A 22,014-nucleotide genomic window follows, 5' to 3' on the forward strand; every position below is an offset into this window, starting at 1 on the left:
AATTTGCTAATGTTAGTACTAATACCATCTTCTATATCATTAATATATATTGTAAAAAGCTGCAGTCCCAGCGCTGATCCCTGCGGTACCCCACTGATCACTGCCTGCCATTCTGAATTTATCATTACTCTTTGTTTCCTATCAGCCAATCAACTTTCAATCCATGTTAGTACTTTGCCCCCAATACCATGTGCCCTAATTTTGCTCACTAACCTTCTATGTGGGACTTTATCAAAAGCTTTCTGAAAGTCCAGGTACACTACATCTACTGGATCTCCCTCATCCATCTTTAGAGTTACATCCTCAAAAAAATTCCAGAAGATTAGTCAAGCATGATTTCCCCTTCATAAATCCATGCTGACTCTGACCTATCCTGTTACTACTATCCAGATGTGTTGTAATTTCATCCTTTATAATAGACTCCAGCATCTTTCCCACCACTGAGGTCAGACTAACTGGTGTATAATTTCCTGCTTTCTCTCTCCCACCTTTCTTAAAAAGTGGTACAGCATTAGCCACCCTCCAATCCGCAGGGACTGATCCCGAATCTATCGAACTCTGGAAAATAATCACCAACGCATCCATGATTTCTCGAGCAACCTCCTTCAGTACCCTGGGATGTAGGCCATCAGGCCCCAGGGACCTATCAACCTTCTGACCTAACAGTCTCTCCAACACCAATTCCTGGCAAATATAAATTCCCTTCAGTTCAGGTCCTTCAGCCACTGTTACCTCAGGGAGATTGCTTGTGTCTTCCCCAATGAACACAGATCTGAAGTACCAATTCAATTCTTCTGCCATTTCTTTGTTCCCTGTAATATATTCCCCTGTTTCTATCTTCAAGGGCCCAATTTTAGTCTTAACTATTTTTTTGCCTTTCACATACCTGAAAAAGCTTTTCCTATCCTCCTTTATATTTTTGGCCAGTTTACCTTTGTACCTCATTTTTTCTCTGCGTATTTCCTTCTTCGTAATCCTCTGTTGTTCTTTAAAAGCTTCCCAATCCTCCGTTTTCCCACTTATCTTTGCTATGTTATACTTTTTCTCTTTTAACTTTATATGTTTCTTAACTTCCTTCGTCAGCCATAGCCACCCATGCCTCCTCCTAGGATCTTTCTTCCTTTTTGGAATGAACTGATCCTGCATCTTCTACATTATACCCAGAAATATCCGCCATTGTTCCTCCACTGTCATCCCTGCTAAGGTATTGCACCATTGAACTTTGGCCAGCTCCTCCCTCACAGCTCCATAGTTCCCTGTATTCAATAGCAATATTGTCACTTCCGATTGTACCCTCTCCCCCTCAAATTGCAGATTGAATCTTATTGTATTATGGTCACTATTTCCCAATGGCTCCTTCACTTGGAGGTCCCTGATCAATTCTGGTTCGTTGCACAATACCAGATCCAGAATTGCCTTCTCCCTGGTAGGCTCCAGCACCAGCTGTTCTAAGAATCCATCTTGGAGGCACTCCACAAAGTCTCTTTCTTGAGGTCCAATATGATCCTGATTCTCCCAGTCTACCTGCATGTTGAAATCCCCATAACAACTGTAGTAACATCTTTGCGACAGGCCAATTTCAGCTCCTGATTCAACTTATATCCGACATCCAGACTACTTTTTGGGGGCCTGTAGATAACTCCCAAGAGGGTCTTTTTACCCTTAGAATTTCTCAGCTCTATCCACACTGACTAGGTCCTCTCCCCCCCCCCCCCCCCCCCCGCAAGGGACTGAATATCATCCCTTACTAGCATGGCCACCCCACCCCCTCTGCCCATCACTCTGTCCTTACGATAGCACGTGTAGCCTTGAATATTCATTTCCCCAGGCCCTGTCCACTTGAAGTTATCCCCACAATATCATATCTGCCAATTTCCAAAAGAGCTTCAAGCTCATCCATCTTATTTCTCATGCTTCGTGCATTCATGTATTGTATTTTAAATTAGTTACTGCTGTCACCCTTCCCATCAACTCCTATTTCACTCAACCTTACAGCATGATCCCTTTTTGAGTTTTCTGCCTCATTGATACAGTTGTCTTGCTTGACTTCCTTTGTTCTAACTTTCCCTTCAATTTCCTCCTTAAACATCCAGTTTGTCCCCTCCCCTCCGCTACTTAGTTTGAACATAGCTGTGCTGCAGTAGCAAACCTGCCTGCCAGAATGCTGGTCCTTAACCTATTAAGGTGTAAACCGTCTCTCTTGTATAGTTTATGCTTACCACAAAACATTCCCCTGTGATCCAAGAATTTAAATTCCTGCTTCCTGCACCAGTTCCCCAGCCACACGTTCAAGTCCATTATCTCCCTGTTTCTGGCCTCACCAGCCTGAGGAACTGGAAGCAAACCGGAGATAACCACCTTGGACGTCCTGCTTTTCAGCCTTCTTCCTAGTTCTCCGAAGTCCCGCTGTTGTATGTTCCTCCTCTTCTTCCCGACATCATTTGTGCCGACATGTACCACCACCTCTGGCTCTTCACCTTCGTCCTTGAGGATTTCCTGCACTTTGTCTGTGATGTCTTTAACCCTGGCACCAGGAAGGCAACACACCATCCTTAAGTCCCGCCTGCTGCCACAAAAATCCCAGTCAGTTCCTCTCACTATGGAATCCCCTATTACCACGGCTCTGTGCGATGTCCGACTCTTCCACTCTGCCTCCACGCCAACTTTTGATTGACAGACCTGGCCGCCTCGCGGACTGGCAGTGTCATCTGTCTCGACTATTTCCAAAAGATTCAACTTGTTCCTGACAGGTACTTCCTCCGGGGTCTCTTGCACCTGTCTCCTCTCTGCCTTCCTCATCGTCTGCTCTCTTCTGGTACACTTGGTGTAATAACCTCGCTGAAGGTCTTGTCCAGAAAGATCTCATTCTCTCGGATGAGCCTAAGGTCCTCGAGTTCTTTCATCACTGCTGCAATATGCTCTGTCAGTAGCTGAACGTGCACACACTTTCCATACTTATACTTTGCCATTACCTGTTGCGCCTGAAATAGGATTCCTGTCTGTTTTTTCACTTTCTGTCATGTTACTAGATTTTGAAGCTGTCTGGACCTTCCCTGAGCCCTGCCCTCCCCTCCCCATTTACTGGTCTAAAATCCTTATGACAACTCGATTTAGCCTTTCACTAGGATATTGGTCGCAAGGTACTTATATTTGGGAGCGAGTGATTAGCATGTGCTGTTTTACATTTAGATTACATTTATGAATTTTAGAACATTAAATCTGGTGGATTTGATAAAGCTAATTGCTTCCAAGTGTAAAAGCCCTGATGTAATCAATGGACTTGGTATGTGTACTGTATAAAGATTAAATTGTATGTCACAGTGTTCTCAGGTCACATCTATTGATCTCATGGTTCAGTTTTTGCATTAGGGAGCTATACGCATGCATAAATTGGAATGATTAATAACTTGTCGCTTAGCAATGGGCAAGAAAATCTATAATTCAGTATCAGAATGGGAAACTCATACTGTTATCTCTCATTTTCAATCCTGTTACCGAGTTTAAATATTTGTTAAAAAAAAGGAAAGAGTTTATAATTACATGCCACAAATTACAGTACAAGTTTGTAATGTTTTCATAACCATCAGATTTGGCAAAGTCAAGTGGATGTAGAAATATTTTGAAAGTAATGCTGAAGTATCCTCGAGGGTTTAGGATAGGATTGTTTGTCTATTTTTATGAAAACTTTAGTTTTATGAAAGCTGTTATGCCAATTACTTCTGTTAAGAGAGGTTTCTTCGTTTTACAGCATGAATCCATACTTGCAAGCAAATGGCTAAAAAGTTCTCTAATTTATTACTATTCATTGGGCAAATTTGGACTGAGTCATAAACATCTCAATTTCCAGATTGTGAATGAAATGTATCTTAGCCCTATCTTCAGCATATGATCATCCAAAATTCTGGTGCCCTTATCTCAACTCTCACTAAGTCCTGTTCACCCATCCAATACTATGCTCTGTGATGTGCATTGGGTTCCAATTAAGCAAAATAACTTAAGTCTCATCCTCATTATCAAATCTGTCTATCACCTTGGCTCCCCTGGTGTCTCTAATCTTCTTTGGGTTGCTCCATAACATTCCAAGATGCCTACACTCCGCTAATACTGGCCTGTTGAACATTCTTCATTTTAATCACTCATCTTTTGAGGTTGTGCTTTCAGTTTTCCATGCCTTAAGCTCTGGAATTCCCTTCCTAAATTCCCATGCTTTTCTCTTTCCTCCTTTAAGCAATGCATAAAACCCCTGCCTTTGATCATATTTTCCTGAGTGGTCTGCCGTTAAATTTATTTTGTAATGTGAGAAAAAGGATTCTAAGACCCTGTCTTCAAGGTGGTCCTCATGGATTAAGGTGGATTTGTAACTTAGAGTCATAGAAACGTACAGCATGGAAACAGACCCTTCGGTCCAACCCGTCCATGCCGACCAGATATCCCAACCCAATCTAGTCCCACCTGCGAGCACCTGGCCCATATCCCTCCAAATCCTTCCTAATCCTTCCTAATCATATACCCATCCAAATGCCTCTTAAATGTTGCAATTGTACCAGCCTCCTCCACATCCTCTAGCAGCTTATTCCATACAAGTACCACCCTCTGCGTGAAAAAGTTGCCCCTTAGGTCTCTTTTATATCTTTCCTCTCTCACCCTAAACCTATACCCTCTAGTTCTGGACTCCCTGACCCCAGGGAAAAGACTTTGCCTATTTATCCTATCCATGCCTCTCATAATTTTGTAAAACTCTATAAGGTCACTCTTCAGCCTCCAATGCTCCAGGGAAAACAGCCCCAGCCTGTTCAGCCTCTCCCTGTAGCTCAAATCCTCCAACCCTGGCAACATCTTTGTAAATCTTTCCTGAACCCTTTCAAGTTTCACAACACCTTTCCAATAGGAAGGAGACCAGAATTGCATGCAATATTCCAACAGTGGCCTAACCAATGTCCTGTACAGCCGCAACATGACCTCCCAACTCCTGTACTCAATACTCTGACCAATAAAGGAAAGCGTATCAAACGCCTTCTTCATTATCCTATCTACCTGCGAGTCCACTTTCAAGGAGTTATGAACCTGCCCTCCAAGGTCACTTTGTTCAGCAACGCTCCTAGGACCTTACCATTAAGTGTACAAGTCCTGCTAAGATTTGCTTTCCCAAAATGCAGCACCTTGCATTTATCTGAATTAAACTCCATCTGCCACTTCTCAGCCCATTGACCCATCTGGTCCGGATCCTGGTGTAATCTGAGGTAACTCTCTTTGCTGTCCACTACACCTCCAATTGTGGTGTCATCTGCAAGCTTACTAACTTGTACCTCTTATGTTCGCGTCCAAATCATTTATGTAAATGACAAAAAGTAGTGGACCCAGTAGTTGATCCTTGTGGCACTCCACTGGTCACAGACCTCCAGTCTGAAAAACAACCCTCCACCACCACCCTCTGTCTTCTACCTTTTGAGCCAGTTCTGTATCCAAATGGCTAGTTCTCCCTGTATTCCATGAGATCTAACCTTGCTAATCAGTCCCCCATGGGGAATCTTGTCGAAAGCCTTACTGAAGTCCATACAGATCACATCTACTGCTCTGTCCTCATCAATCTTCTTTGTTACTTCTTCAAAAAAACTCAGTCAAGTTTGAGAGACATGGTTTCCCACGCACAAAGCTATGTTGACTGTCCCTAATCAGTCCTTGCCTTTCCAAATACATGTACATCCTGTCCCTCAGGATTCCCTCCAACAACTTGCCCACCACTGAGGCCCGTCTATAGTTCCCTGGCTTGTCTTTACTGCCCTTCTTAAACAGTGGCACCACGTTTGCCAACCTCCAGTCTTCCGGCACCTCACCTGTGACTTTCGATGATACAAATATCTCAGCAAGAGGCCCAACAATAACTTCTCTAGCTTCCCACAGAGTTCTTGGGTGCACCTGATCAGGTCCTAGGGATTTATCCACCTTTAACCTCTGAGAATCTTGGTAAGTGCAATAAAACTGTGAGTAGTTCAGGGAAAATATGGTTAACTTGGGGTAAGTAAAGAACTAAACTACCAAGGAAACCTACTTTGAAAAAAAATTCTAGTATGTGCTTCATTTATATTTATAAACATGTTTGCATCGGTGTTGTTATTAAATTACCCAGTAAGTGTTTCTTGTATTGTTTTTCTGACTCATCCTTCCAGTGTTTGATCCTTGGAAAAATGTGCAAATGAGTTACATTATTATGTTGTATTGTTTTAACAGAATACGAAGAGTTTATTTAATTGGCTCTGATTCGAAAACAAATTTAAAAGTTCCAACAGTAGTTCTCCATACTTTCCTACATGTCAGACAGAGGTGAACAATACTAAGTGGTTGTGGCAACTGGTTTCAAGACTTTTAGATTCTTAGCTGACTATGTTGGCTCACTAACTATTCAAGGGTCATGAAAAGGATGACAAGGCTGGAATTGCAACTATTATATACTACAGTCTATTATATCTATATAATTCACAACAGAACAGATGCATTTGAAATGTCAATGTTTTATCAAGGTGTGGAGAGGATTGCTAATTGTCAATTCAAAATGTCCTCTGATCTTTAAACATTAGTGACCATTTACATAAAGTTTGCACTAGCTAATTATGACCACCAAGTGCCTAATGTTGAATATGTTACAACTGCATCATATGCAGACAATGACTGAAATAAACTAATACTAAGTCTTCACACTTTTGAGCTGAATTAGTCATTCAGTGGATAAGTGGCCCAGATTTTCCAGTCAATGGCAATCGATGGCCACTGACTGTAAACATTGCTACACCGATCCTTTTTGATTCCTTCCAGATAGGATTTCCCATCTCATTTATAGTAGCAATGCTTTGGAGTAGCTCCATGGGGACCACTGGCAAAGATGAATAGTACAGATAATCTGCCCTTTTTTTTAGCAATATAAGCAATCGCATTCAGGTAAATGTGTGAAGAACCTTTGAAAGATTTGGTGCATTTTGGGGTGAGAGTAGTTGGTGATCATGGGCAATTGGGGTAAGTACTTGCGGATATTGGGGTTGAACAGTTGAGTCAGAGAATTGTTGGGTCACTGGGGGTCAGTTGGGATAATGTCTTGTGTTACTCTTTTTTAATTACTGAGTTACACCAAAGATTAAACAATGTGATCGTTCTGGCATAAGTATCGAGGTGAGTTGTGCATGTCTTTTAACATTGAGATCAGCATAAGAGACACTCGGAGGGTCCAGGGCAGCACAAATCAAGCCATTAAAAGTTTAAAAGTCTCAGACAATTACAGGTAGTTCTCCTGCAATGCCATCGTTATGTTCCCATGCGACACCATGTTATAGAAAGTCGCGCATTAGAAGAAATGGGGCCTCTAGTTGGGACGAACCACCAAAACTATCAAAACAAAAATAGTATTTAGGTGAAAGTGAGCACCGCAGATGCTGAAGATCAAAGTCGTGAGTGTGTTGCTGGAAAAACGCAGCAGGTCAGGCAGCATCCGAGGAGCAGGAGAATCAACGTTTCGGGCGTAAGCCCTTCATCAGGAATGAGGCTTGTGGGTCGGGGCTAAGAGATAAATGGAAGTAGGGTGGAGTTGGGGTGAGGTAGCTGGGAAAGCGATAGGTGGATAAAGGTGAGGGAGCAGGTGATAGGTCAGAGGGGTGAGTGATGGACAGGTCTGGAGGACGGGGCCGAGTTGGAGGCTTGGGGCTGAGATAATGTGGGGGGTGGGGAGGAATGAGGAAGCTGTTGAAATCCACATTGATCCCGTGTGGTTACAGATCCCAAGGCAGAATATGAGGTGTTCCTCCTCCAGGTATCAGGTGGTAACTGTTTGGCGGTGGAGGAGGCCCAGGACCTGCATGTCTATGACCAAGTGGGAGGGGGAGTTGAAGTGTTTGGCCAGGGGGTGGTGGGGTTAGTGGTTGCGTGTGTCCCAGAGATGTTCTCTGAAACAATCCACAACAAGGCATCCTGCCTCCCTAGTGTAGAGGAGACCACACCGGGTGCAACGGATGCAGTAGATAGTAGTTAGCCTAACAAAAATGATAGTGTAAGTAAATCTTTAAATCATTTATTTTAATGAAACGATACAATAAATTTAACACTAACATTAAAATAACTGACTGCAGCACTATAGCTTTCATGAAGCTCTTCACCAGAAAGCACGCTAGCTAGCTGACCATGTGATGCCGATGCGGAATTCCAGTCCTCAAGATTCTCCCCCATTTTGAAATAAAGTTCTTTCCAAATGTAGACAACAATTCTCAGATTCAGTCTACGTTTCAAGGCTTGCAGAGCTGATTACATTCCAGTTTTAGCTGAAAACGCTAAATTTGCACTGAGCTTTGGCTGAGTTTTGCTGTTCAGCTATTGCTGGGGATGGAATCGTGTAATAGTGAACGGGAGTTTGCTTTATTAAAAACAAAACTGCAATTCACAAATTTCATTACAATCAAATCGTGTTTAATAGATGCACAATATAACAGAACCACCTCTATTTGGATTTTCCAGAATGCACGTGACAAAATGCCACATCAAAGGTTATGCAAAAATAAAAGCTCATGGTGTAGGAGACAATCTATTAGCATAGAAGATGGTCTCACTGACAGAAAACAAACAGTATGCATAAATGGCTCTTGGTCTTATTGGCAGAATATGAAGAATGGAGTCCCACAGGGATATGTCTGGGGTCTCAACATTTTGCAATTTACATCATAGTTGAGTAGAACAAAGACATACTAGCTAAATTTGCAGACAACATAGAGAGAGGTAAGAAAGTATGTTGTGAAAAGACAAAAGGGGCTTGCAGACAGATATAGATTAAATAAACGAGGAAAAGTGTGAAGTTGTTCTCTGAAGTAAGATGAGCAGATACGACGTGTCCTTGATATGTATGTACCTATCAGGCAGGAAAGAAATGGTCGTGTGAGGGAGCCTTGGTTGACGAGGGAGGTTGAATGTCTAGTAAAGAGGAAGAAGGAGGCTTACGTAAGGTTGAGGAAACAGGGTTCAGACAGAGCAGTGGAGGAATACAGGATAGCCAGAAGGGACCTGAAGAAAGGGATTAGGAGAGCTAAGAGAGGGCATGAAAAATCCTTGGCGGATAGGATCAAGGATAACCCCAAGGCATTTTATGCGTATGTGAGAAACCTGAGAATGACGAGAACGAGGGTAGGTCCGATCAAGGACAGTAGTGGGAGACTGTGTATTGAGTCGGAAGAGATAGGAGAGGTCTTGAACAAGTACTTCTCTTCAGTATTTACGAACGAGAGGGACCGTATTGTTGAAGAGGAGAGTGTGAAACGGACTGTTAAGCTAGAAGAGATACCTGTTCGGAAGGAAGATGTGTTGGACATTTTGAACAACTTGAGGATAGACAAGTCCCCCGGGCCTGACGGGGTATATCCTAGGATTATGTGGGAAGCAAGAGAGGAAATTGCAGTACCGTTGGCAATGATCTTCTCGTCTTCACTGGCAACGGGGGTGGTACCAGGGGACTGGAGAGTAGCGAATGTTGTGCCCCTGTTCAAAAAAGGGAATAGGGATAACCCCGGGAATTACAGGCCAGTTAGTCTTACTTCTGTGGTAAGCAAAGTAATGGAAAGGGTACTGAGGGATAGGATTTACGAGTATCTGGAAAGACACTGCTTGATTAGGGACAGCCAGCACGGATTTGTGAAGGGTAGGTCTTGCCTTACAAGTCTTATTGAATTCTTCGAGGAGGTGACCAAGCATGTGGATGAGGGTAGAGCAGTGGATGTAGTGTACATGGATTTTAGTAAGGCATTTGATAAGGTTCCCCATGGTAGGCTTATGCGGAAAGTCAGGAGGCATGGGATAGAGGGAAATTTGGCCAATTGGATAGAAAACTGGCTAACCGGTCGAAGGCAGAGAGTGGTGGTAGATGGTAAATATTCAGCCTGGAGCCCAGTTACAAGTGGAGTTCCGCAGGGTTCAGTTCTGGGTCCTCTGCTGTTTGTAATTTTTATTAATGACTTAGATGAGGGAGTCGAAGGGGGGGGTCAGTAAATTTGCAGATGATACGAAGATAGGTGGAGTTGTGGACAGTGAGGAGGGCTGTTGTCGGCTGCAGAGGGACTTAGATATGATGCAGAGCTGGGCTGAGGAGTGGCAGATGGAGTTCAACCCTGCCAAGTGTGAGGTTGTCCATTTTGGAAGAACAAATAAGAATGCAGAATACAGGGTTAATGGTAGGGTTCTTCGTCAAGTGGAAGAACAGAGGGATCTTGGGGTCTATGTACATAGATCTTTGAAGGTTGCCACTCAGGTGGATAGAGTTTGTAAGAAGGCCTATGGAGTATTATCGTTCATTAGCAGAGGGATTGAATTCAAGAGTCGTGAAGTGATGTTGCAGCTGTACAGGACTTTGGTTAGGCCACAGTTGGAGTACTGTGTGCAGTTCTGGTCGCCTCACTTTAGGAAAGATGTGGAAGCTTTGGAGAGGGTGCAGAGAAGATTTACCAGGATGTTGCCTGGAATGGAGAGTAGGTCGTACGAGGATAGGTTGAGAGTTCTCGGCCTTTTCTCGTTGGAACGGCGAAGGATGAGGGGTGACTTGATAGAGGTTTATAAGATGATCAGAGGAATAGATAGAGTAGACAGTCAGAAACTTTTTCCCCGGGTACAACAGAGTGTTACAAGGGGACATAAATTTAAGGTGAAGGGTGGAAGGTATAGGGGAGATGTCAGGGGTGGGTTCTTTACCCAGAGAGTAGTGGGGGCATGGAATGCGCTGCCTGTGGGAGTGGTGGAGTCAGAATCATTGTCGACCTTTAAGCGGCATTTGGATAGGTACATGGATGGGTGCTTAATCTAGGTTAGAAGTTCGGCACAACATCGTGGGCCGAAGGGCCTGTTCTGTGCTGTATTGTTCTATGTTCTATGAATACAGGTAGCCCCCACTATCTAAAAGTAGAGCGTTCCCAGGAAACCTTTCGCAAGCTGAAAATGGCGTAGAGCGAAGATGCATGATTTATATGAGAAAAAGTGTCTTTTTTTTTTGTAAAAGTGAAAATCCTCTTCAGATTCACGAAAGTGGGTATCAATGTAGCTCTTCCATAAAAATGAAGTTGCTTAAAGCAAATGTTTGAAAAGCAGGAGGTACCTGTAAAAAAAAATCAGTATTACTTAAACAGAGAATGACTAGAATTCAGAGGTGCAGAGGGATCTAGGTTTTCTTGTGTAAGAGTCACAAAACATTACTGAACAGGTACAGCTGGTAATTAAGAAAGCAAATTGAATGCTATCCTCTATGATGAGAGGAATTTAATTTAAAAATGAAGAAGTTGTGTTTCAGTTACACAGGGTATACATGAGACCACATGTTGAATACTGTCCACAGTTTACAGACCTGTCTCCAGACCTATCTACAGATCTTCTTAGGGAAATTGGGGATGGAACAATTGTTTTCTGAAGATACATTGGATAAGCTGGACCTGTTTGCACTGGAGCTTAGGAGAATTAGTGGTGCTTCATTTGAAGTAAATGAGGTCTATAGTGAAGTTATGATGTCCCTACCTCTGAACCAAGAGACCCAGGTTCAAGTCCCACCTGTTCTAGAAGTGTGTAATAATACCTCTGAACAAGTTGCTTAGAAAATCAGATCCTGAATAGTCTGACGAGGTGGATGTGAACAGGATGTTTCCTTTTGTGGGTCAGTCCAATAGGAGATGATATTGTTTAAAATCAGAATTGCTCTTTTGGACAACACTTAGAAGAATTATTATTTGTTAAAGATTTTGTAATTTTGGAAGACTGCCTCAAGCTGTGGAAGTGGGGATTATTGAATTTTTTAAGGCACAGGTAAATTCCTGTTGGGTAAGAAAATTCAGGATTGTTGGAGATAGATGGGTATGTGGAATTCAATTTGCAAACAGATCAGCCATGTTGAAAGGTGGAACAGGCTCAGCAGGTTACATGGCCTACTCCTGCTCCTGTATCAGATATTCATATGTTCCTTCATCCAAATGATTTACATAGATTGTAAGAAGTTAAGGCCCAGGTACAGGATAGCCTCAATTACAGGAGCGTCAATTATCCAAATTTCAGATTATCCAAACAAGATCTCAGGGTCCCTACTGTGGACTAACCCACAAGAGGAAACATCCTGTTCACATCCACCTCATCAGACTATTCAGGATCTTATTTTCTAAGCAACTTGTTCAGAGGTGTTATTACACACTTCTAACACAGGTGGGACTTGAACCTGGGTCTCTTGGTTCAGAGGTAGGGACGTGCTTGGGTAAACTGTTATCTGAACATTCAATTATCCGCATACTCCCAGCCCGTGTCATTCACGTAGTCGCAGTTGCCCTGTACTGATTCATGTGGCACAACACTTATTACACCTTGTGACCAGAAGCAACTCTTTTTTTAACTACACCTTTTTCCTATTAACTAGTCTGCTGTCCAGGCCCATATGTTATCCCCTAAGTTATGAGCTTTTATTTGCCAGAAGTGGCATCTTATCAGACGCATTTGAGAAATGCAAATACAGTACGTCCACTGGTTCCCGTTTATCCACAGCACATTACTTCTTCAGGGAGGTCTAATTCTCTTAACTCTACTTGATTACCTTTAACTCTTCCAAGTGCCCTGCTTTAATAATAGTGCTAAAAGCTATCTTTACAATAGATGTCAAGCTGACTGGACTGTGCATTCCTGCTTTCTGCCTTATTCCCTTTTTGAGTAAAGGAGGTTTATTCACTATTTTCCATTCTAAGGATTTCCCTGATTCTAGTGAATTTCACAGAAATGTACACAAACTGATAAAGCAGAAATTTTGTCAAAATGTTTCAAAGACGGTGTTGAAGGAGAGGGAGGTTGAGAGATGGAAAGGTTAACTGAGACAATTGTAAAGCCTCAGGGCAAGACCTTTGAAGATGTGCTGTAGCAGAAGTGCTGTAAAACATAGGGGTCAGTAAAAAAAATTGTTCTACTGTGGCAAGATTTTGGCATACATGAAGGTTCTCAGAATGAACTGTTCTGACATTATGCAGAGATTGTCTAAGAGGCATGCTTTTCCTGGCAAAAAAGGAACAGGAAAATAAGTGGTCGATTTGTGTCAGTATTTATAATATAGAACATGAATGGCACAGGTTGACAGTTGGCATCTGTTGTCTTTGTTGGAAGAAACCATTGCATAGAAGAAAATGGAAATTCAACAAAAACTACTGGATTAATAATTATTTCAAAGCGTGGAAAGAATAAATTTAAAAGTTAACTGAAATCTTGCAGTAAATGATGAACCTGTTAACCTAGATAAATTGTGCTGCAAAGTCTCTTAACACCTGAAGTCTAATTCTTGTGTTAAAGATATTTTTCTTTTTGTTTGCCTTTGTATATTTGGGATTGTCTAACGCCAACCAGGCTAAGCCAGCTGGAATATGATTTTTGTTGAGTGAAGAGATTAGGCCCAGGATGTAAACACAGGCCTCAGTCCCTGTTATTTCATCATTTAGACTATACTACAGAAGCGAGGCTGGCAAAGCTAGCTTGATACATGCATTAATTGAGATAAAGAGAACAGTGTCAAAGCAATTAAACTAAACAGATTTTCATTAAGTAAATTGTAGCAAGGATGTGCTGTTTGCAGCAAGACAACAATTAATGTTAATATCCATGCCACTTTGCCTCCCTCATATTCATTTGATTGTAATTTGTGCAAATGGATTATACTTGGACTGGGGGGCTGAGAGATTGGCCTCTTTGTCGGTTTAAACAGGTAGTTTTTTTTAAATAAATTGTGGGGAATGCTATTAAGTTTGTGATAAAACCCCCTTAATTAATCCTGAAATATTAATAGGCATGAATGAGCTAAGGATTTTGATCAGTGCACAGTGGGAAAAGGCTGTGAACTTTTCAGGGCTCCACTGCAACATAATCATTTTATCCTAGAATGTGCTTGGCAAACACCTGAATCGACAGGCATTTAACAATAATTAGGAGTGAGTTATTAAAGCTGACTGTATTCCTCTGAGAGGTGAGTCAGCCGATGATGGTTAAGCATGGAAATGTTCCACATAAACGCTTTAGAAAAGGTTTGTTTTTCTTTAATTTTCTAGGTTCAAACTTCACTGGAAGCAGTCTGACGTTGAATGAGAAACCTGAAACAAAGGGACCAGGTGTTTCCAAGGTCTCTGGACTAGAGCGTAGCCAGGAACAAAGCAAGGAGACGCCCTTTGTGCCACTGGTGCCAAGTCCTCCGGCTGCTGTTGTACCTCCAGCTTCTTCAGCGTGTGCTTCCAATAGCACAGCGAGTCCAACAGTAAAGGAGACTGTTTACCAGGCACAACCGCAAACAAGACACCCAACACCACAATTACAGCCCCAAATACAGCATTATCCTCTGTCTCAGATTCACACACAGCCTCCTGTCCATCACCAGATTCATCACCAGATACCTTTCAGCAGTCTTAACAGTATCAGGTAAGCAGGAAAGAAATTGTATTACTTTCAAATTATTACATGGTGACACATTTTATATTCTGAGTGAGCAGTGTTGGTACTAATGTCAAGATCACTGTATGTTTCTGGCACAGTTCATTAAGTGATTCCAGTATGTTGTGTTACCACTCTATCCTAGAACAGTGACACTAACCAGAGTGCCTAATTCTGCAGCACCATGGTACTTTCTCATTTCCTAGAAAGGTTAATCAGTTATCTCTAAAATCTAATTACAAAATTCAGGAATTGTTTTGTGTTGCCCCACTACTCCACTAAGAACGCCACTGAGGTACAAAACTCAATTTATGTAAGGTCTTTAACTGAGGGGTTTTGATTCCATCAATCTCGATTGATTCAAACCAAGTCCCAAAGATAAGACTCTCGATTTTGCTCAAGCCTTCACTCCATTGGTGGGTGAATATTTGTAAAAACCAAAACTTACCAACTTTACTAGTATACATGCACTTCACTGCAATCCAAAACCTGCTTCCTTAGTTCAGCTCATTTATTTTGACAAAGCTTTTATATATGGTTAATACTGAAACCTAGAATAAAAACTGATCTCACGCAGGCTTTGCAAAACACTCATACTTTTCATCCAGGTCCACTGAAAACTGCTACTGGTAGACTCTAATAATCATTATGCTAAAAACTAAATTTTAAACATGGGCTACAAGTTAAATATTAAGATTGGAAAAAAAATTCAACTGTTTGCTTAATTGAAGCTACTGCTTAAGGAAGAGTCAATGTGTGACAAGTCAGGTTTGTAATGGTGACGTTTACTGAATTTCAACATTGTTACCCAAAATTTATTTCAAAATGAACTTTGCAGAAATATACAATAAATTACTGACCCAAGTCTAGTCCAAGTTTACTATTATTGGTCGGTCCTGTTACCTTCATCCATGGTACTTTTCACCCAGTTGTAGTGATAGAAATAATGCTGCATAATGTGTTAAGAAGGACAAGAAAGAAGGGATGAACAACACATTTCACTTTTGAGTTTATCTGTTAGAGTTTGAAACATAGGGTAGTTTCTTGAAAAGAAAATCTTGTATTTGTTTGGTATGCTTTATGACCATTGGATGTCCCTAAACTACATCATGACTGATGAAGTACTTTTGAAGTGTAGCCACTCTCTATAAATGTGTGAAATATGACAGCCAATTTGCTTGCAGCAAACTTCCACAAGCAACAATGTACTTACAACCTGATGATTTGTTCTTGTGTCCATCTGTAGCTAAAGTCTTCATTTATACTTTTGTAACACAAACTTGTCTCTTCCAGTATTCCCTCAGACAGACTCCCATCTTCCACCTGACATGGAGTTCAGCTTTTATTTAACTCTCATTATTTTTGTTTAATACGACTTACTCTTCACCCCATGTTTATAACTTACATTGGCCCCAATCCAGTAGTACTTAAGTGTTGAGTACTACTTAAATTCTCAATAAATAATAATAAATTGATATTGTTTAAAAATGTTATCTTTGTGTTCAAATCTCACTAGGGCCTTGCCATTTCCAATCATCACCTCAAACCCTGGTAATTCTGCTTTCTTTTAGTACTCTGCATATGTGCAATTCCAGTTTCCTTCACCCCTATTATTGATTGCTGTAGTTTGAGTTCTGTTTCAGAACTTTGTTTAGTGGAATAGCCCTGCCTTTTGTTAAAAACAAATTAACTGCAAAATTTACTCTTTAAACTTAGCAATTTCTCTCTCCTGTGCTTCTCAAAAATCCACCTCTTTGACCACTGGTTAATATTTTAACAATATATTATCCATATGGCTGACTGTCAAATTTTGTTCAATAACTCTCCAGTGAAGTGCTTTGGGATTTTACTGTGTTAAAGGCATTGGAGAAATGCAAGTTATAATTTTGCTACTTCATTATTATTGCCTCCATTTGGTACAGTAGGTAATTGTTCTGTAATTAAATTATGGTGACTATCTGTGATTTGTTCCAACTAACTCATGATGCATATCTAATATAACTTACAACCTGTTATATAATCGTAAAATGTGTGAAATAATAATTAAGTTCTGAAAACCTGCTTCTTAGATTGAGTAGTTCTCAATGCTCTGTCAACCTCTATGTCTACCTGATCAACAACCATTAGTAATTTTTGCAAACTCAACTTTGATTAACTTTTTAAACCATTGGCTGATTGAAGTGATGTGAAATTAGCACAATCGGTTTAATTGCTACATATGCCAGACAACAGAAAGACTCTTCATTTTGTTAGTTCTTGCCTTGGGACAGACTGGCAGGAACTATAAGTAATGCTGTCAGTAGTCATCATTTAAATCAAGCGGGCAGCAGTTTATATTATCCTGAATATCTACCCTCTCGACTTGACCAGTGCTACATTTAATGCAAACAGAAATAATTGTTTCACTGATATTCCTAGATCCTAACGAAACTGTGCTGTATACTTCCAGATTTGATTTTATAGACTCCAAGATAATTAAACCAAAAAGTTAAACAGTCTGTCAACAAATAAGTTACTGTAGTCCAATTATTTTCACAAAAGAAATTATATATCCAATGAAAGAATTGCAGAACTTTGTACAGTAAAGACCTGATTTTCTTCTGCCAAATTAATTTTTCATTACTGTAGTAAATCAAATTACCAGAGAAAATCACCCCTCATCTGAAGAAATGCCATCTTGGTTTTGTTTGAGCATGCCTAGAAGTTGAAAATATATTTAAGCTGAGATATTCTTGGCTGTATTTGTATTAAACTGCTGCATTTGTAAATTTTAACACATACTTGAGTTAAATGGCACCAATGACTGCCATATTGCAGTTAATAGCTGCCTTATGTTTCAAATCACTCCATTGGAGAGGTGAGTCATCCTAATCTTTATAGCAGTTTCCAGATTTTCAGTTTAGAATAACAAAGTGGGCAGAGTTGTTTCAGACTACTTTTTCCAGGTTACAAGATTGATGTTTATTTGTGAGCATGCCACCTTACTAATAATTTAGTTTACCCGCAAAGCATCCAGATGTGAATAGAAGATACTTTCAAATGTACTGTACACTGAAGGAATAATCACATGGATTGCCCATATTAACTTATCATCTGGTAGTACAGAACTTGAGTGTTACTGGAAAAAAAATTGTCGAACCTTTTAGTTTTGTGCTCATCAAATAATTTGCAAAAATCTTAATTTAATGGGGAAATCATTTATACTGTTTGAGGAGAGTGCTGATGAGTTGGCAAGTGGATAATAATTGGCTGAGGTAGTACAAAGAATTGATGGTTGACAGTTAATGGCTAGGTTTTGGTTAAATTTTAAACCAGGCAGTTGACTTTGCTCAGGCAGAGCTCTGAGAAATGAACTAGCAAATGAATGTCACCTGTTATACATTGAAACAGGTGCGGTGTGGGTATAGGGACAGTGAAGTGGTTTGCAGACTACTACCTGTGCACCAGGGACCCCAGCTTCCATTCTCAGCCTTGAGTGGAATTTGTCTGCTCTGCGTTGTGTGTGGGCATCTGCCAAGTGCTCTGATTTCACCCACAGTCCAAACACATGCAGGTTAGGTGCATTGGCAATAATGAATTATCCATAGTGACTAAGCGTTTGTAGGCTAAGTGGATTAACAATGATAATTGCAGGGTTGCGGGGACAGGATGGGATGCTGTTCAGTTGGGGGGGCGGGAGGTGCGGACTAGATGGGCTCGAATAGCCTCTTTCCACATTGTAGGGATTTTATGATTCTATGTTTAGGGAGCTGTGTTATTGCAATGGTAATGTCCCTATGTCTGAACCAGATGGCCTGGGTTCAGTCCCACCTGCTTCAGTAGGATGTAATAACATTTCCGAACAGGTTGATTAGAAAATATCTGCATTACATGTTCTTCTTATCTGCAAATAACACACTTTTTGTGTACTAACGTATTAACCTCTAGTACACATACTTCAGGATCATCCATCAGGCTTGTAGAATGACTAACTTGTCTGTGCTGGAAGCTGCATGTTGGGGGAAGACGGTGCCAGACTAATAATATCCCTGGAGTAGTAGTAACCCAAAAGCCCAGGTTAATGTTCTAGGGATGCGGGTTTTCATCCCATCACGGTAGATTGTGAAATTTTCATTCAGTAAAAAAAAATCTGGAATTAAAAAGTTGGTTGTAATACCAGTCATGTAACCACTGTCAATTGTCATAAAAAAGCCATCTTGTTCACTAGTGTCTCTGACCTGGATTGGCTCACGTGTCACTCCAGGCACACAATAATATAATTAATTCTTAATTGCCATCTGAAATGCAACCTTGCTTAGAGTCAAAAAAACTGCAGATGCTAGAATCCAAGGAAAACCAGCAGGAGTCTGGAAGAACACAGCAAGCCAGGCAGCGTCCTGCTATTCTTCCAGAGTTCCTGCTCATCTATATGAAATGTGACGACAGTTGTGGATGGGCAACAAATAAAGTCAGCGATGCCCATTTTCAAATAACATCTTGGATTCATTAGTTAGGGGCATTGCTCTGAGAAATCAGAGTCAGCTTGCCTGGTTTAAAATTAATCAACCTGTTCAGATATCTCTTGTACACAACTCTGGAAGAAAAAGGTCTTCAACCTACATTTCTTGGCTCAAAGGTAGGGCCATTACCACAGTGCTAGAAGAGCCCTTTAAATTGTAGTTAGGTATTGAAAGCCAAGATGCCATATAGGTTTGGGCTGAGTCTTTGAAAATCCTTGAAATCTGTGGATATTCTTAATCACACTCTATGCTACACTCTGGAGCAGTGGGACTTGAACTACCTTTGCTTCTACAAAGAATTAGATGGATTTTTACAACAATGATTACTTGGTTTTCATTATGCTAACTTTTTATTCCAGTTTTTTTAATGCATTGCATTCATATTTTAACCATCTGCCATAGTGGGATTTCGACCAACCCTTGTCCCTAGAACATGAATTCTTGGATCTGGATCACTAGTCCAGTGCCGTTACCACTAGCCCACTATCTTCCCAGTTTGATATAATCAACCTATGCAAAGATCTTATTACATACCCCTTGAACAGGTGGAATTTGAATATGGGCCTCCGAGCTCAGAAGCAGGGAAACTACCACTGCAACATAAGCACCCCCTTCCTGCCTGAAGGTTAATTGTTAATTATCATGAATTGATGCATTCTCAATGGGAATACTTCGATCAATCAATGTTCATTAGCCAACCAATCAGCATTCTCCCTTTCTCACATGTAGTGTAAAAGCGGGTTTTCTCTTGAATTGGTATTCTCATACATTTTCCTGATAAATATGAGATGCAAGATGAAAGGCTTTGAGAAAATGTCTGTCTTTCAGCAGTATTCATTATCCTAACTTTTTATAACTATACTAGTGCAGTAATAAACATTATAGAGAAAGGTAAAGTTGCCGTAGTCATAGAGATGTACAGCATGGAAACAGACCCTTTGGTCCAACCCGTCCATGCCGACCAGATATTCCAACCCAATCTAGTCTCACCTGCCAGCATCCAGCCCATATCCCTCCAAACCCTTCCTATTCATATACCCATCCAAATGCCTCTTAAATGTTGCGATTGTACCGGGCAGCGCTCTCATCAGAGAGAAAGGTGACTGATGGTGGTGAGGGAAAAGATTGAGATGGAAGTTCTTCGTGGTAACCTCAGATGGCGCAGTAATGAAACCCATGCAGTTGGTGTTATTCTGAGTTGCAAAACCACCATTTAGCCAACTGAGCTAACTGAACATTACAAGATCATGGGAGGATAATTACAAAAAAAAATTTTAAAAACATCACCAAGGTAAATTTTGTAATGAGCAAAGGCAGAGTTAGTGAGATTGAATTCTCATAAGTCATATGTATCAGTTTTGGTGAGTGGATGTAAATTAATTATGTGAAATTAATTAGCCCAGAATTTTTCTAATATGTTTTGAAGTAGTGATTGTACAGGAAATCACTATTTTGTTTTATTCATAAAGATGAGGTATGCATGTATTTTTATTATTATATTTTGTGTACACATTAGCTAATGATCATATTTTCTTTCTTCAGCAGCAGGAGTAGCAGTGCCAGCAGTGCTGCAAGCATCAGCCTACCCAAACACTTGCCTTCATCCCCCCAAATCCACTCCTTAAATTCATCAACTCCAGTGTTGCCCTTATCTATTCCAAGCCTTGCTACCTCACACAATTTCTCCCTGAGGCCTCAGACTCATCCTCATCACCACGCCATGTTTGCAACACCAGCTACCTTACCACCACCACCTCCTTTAACATCAACCAGCCTTGTTGTACCGGGTCACCCTGCAGGACCTGGCTATTCAGGTAGGTGCAGATTTTTATTCCCCAAAGTCTAAAGATTTTGTTGAGCTATATTTGGACGATACGTCAGTCATGTAGGATATTCCTCCTTAATATTTTTAATTCCTTTTGATTCACTAGAATGCCAATTTCATTTTAAGGGCTCAAATGTTTCATTTCAGCTACTCCTGAGTAAAATAAACTAATTTAAAGAAAAGTGAATGTTGTGTTTGTCCAGTCTAATTCCCGAAATAGAAATGTTATGGAGGAGCTAGTGTTGGATTCGGTTGGGCAAGGTCAAAAGTCACACGACACCAGGTTATAGCCCAACAGGTTTATTTGAAAACGCAAGCTTTCGGAGCATTGCTCCTTCATCAGGTGTAGTCAGACAGGAGGCAGCAGACACAGAATTTATAAGTAAGAGATCAAAGAGTCAAACAATTGATGCAAAAGTGTTGAACAAACCTAAAATGGCTGAGTCCCTCCCATTAAATAGTCAATCAGAAGAAAGGGATGCAGGATTCAATTAATTGAAATTCAAATCACTGAATTTCTTTCAAGTCTCTTCCCCGAGATAAACTAAACGTTTTATCAGTGTATACAAAAGGATGACATTTTAGATGTGAGGCCTTGTTCACAATCTGTCTGTGTTGTAACCTGTGTTTTAACCTGGCTTTATTTTCAAAGCAGGAATTTATAAGATGGCGCACTGACTATGCTTTTTGAACAAATTAGAATGTATTTGCAAATACAAATCTGCAAATGCTAACGTAACCCATAGATTCATATATATGTGTATGTGGTGGGGGATGGGGGGGCCATGTGTGTGTGGGGTGGGGGAGGGGGGGGGGCCGTGTGTGTGTGGGGTGGGGGAGGGGGGGGGGCCGTGTGTGTGTGTGGGGTGGGGGAGGGGGGGGGGGCCGAGCGTGTGTCTGTGTGTGGGGTGGGTGGTGTGGTGAGGGGGGGGCGCGCGTGTCTGTGTGTGGGGTGGAGGAGGGGGTGGGCCGAGCATGTGTGTGTGTGTGTGTGTGTGTGTGTGGGGGAGGGGTGGGCCGTTGCGCGCGGTGGGGGAGGGGGTGGGCTGGCTGGCTGGCTGTGTGTGTGTGTGTGTGGTGTGTGGGGTGGGGGGTGGGGGAGGGGGTGGGGGTGGGGGTGCGTCGCGCATGTGTGTGTGGTGGGGGCGCGCGCACGTGTGTGTGTGTGTGCGTGTGTGTGTGTGGTGGGGGAGGGGGTGGGCCGCGTGTGTGTGTGTGTGTGGAGGGGGAGGGGGGTGGGCCGTGTGT

At 41.4% G+C, this 22,014-nt stretch overlaps 1 protein-coding gene across 11 annotated transcripts in view; it reads left to right on the forward strand.

The window, feature by feature from the left end:
* The window catches only part of fbrsl1 (fibrosin-like 1), a 1,025,915-nt gene that overhangs the window by 955,651 nt on the left and 48,250 nt on the right, over nucleotides 1–22,014 (forward strand). For 10 of the 11 annotated variants that reach the window (XM_072587705.1, XM_072587709.1, XM_072587706.1 and 7 more), the window contains 2 exons: nucleotides 14,067–14,430; nucleotides 20,484–20,755. In XM_072587705.1, coding sequence (XP_072443806.1) covers nucleotides 14,067–14,430; nucleotides 20,484–20,755 — 636 coding nt within the window. The remainder of the gene's footprint in view (nucleotides 1–14,066; nucleotides 14,431–20,483; nucleotides 20,756–22,014) is intronic. The other variant, XM_072587708.1, reaches the window with a different exon arrangement.

Source organism: Chiloscyllium punctatum, chromosome 17 (genome assembly GCF_047496795.1).
Source record: "Chiloscyllium punctatum isolate Juve2018m chromosome 17, sChiPun1.3, whole genome shotgun sequence".
Lineage (NCBI taxonomy): Eukaryota > Metazoa > Chordata > Chondrichthyes > Orectolobiformes > Hemiscylliidae > Chiloscyllium > Chiloscyllium punctatum.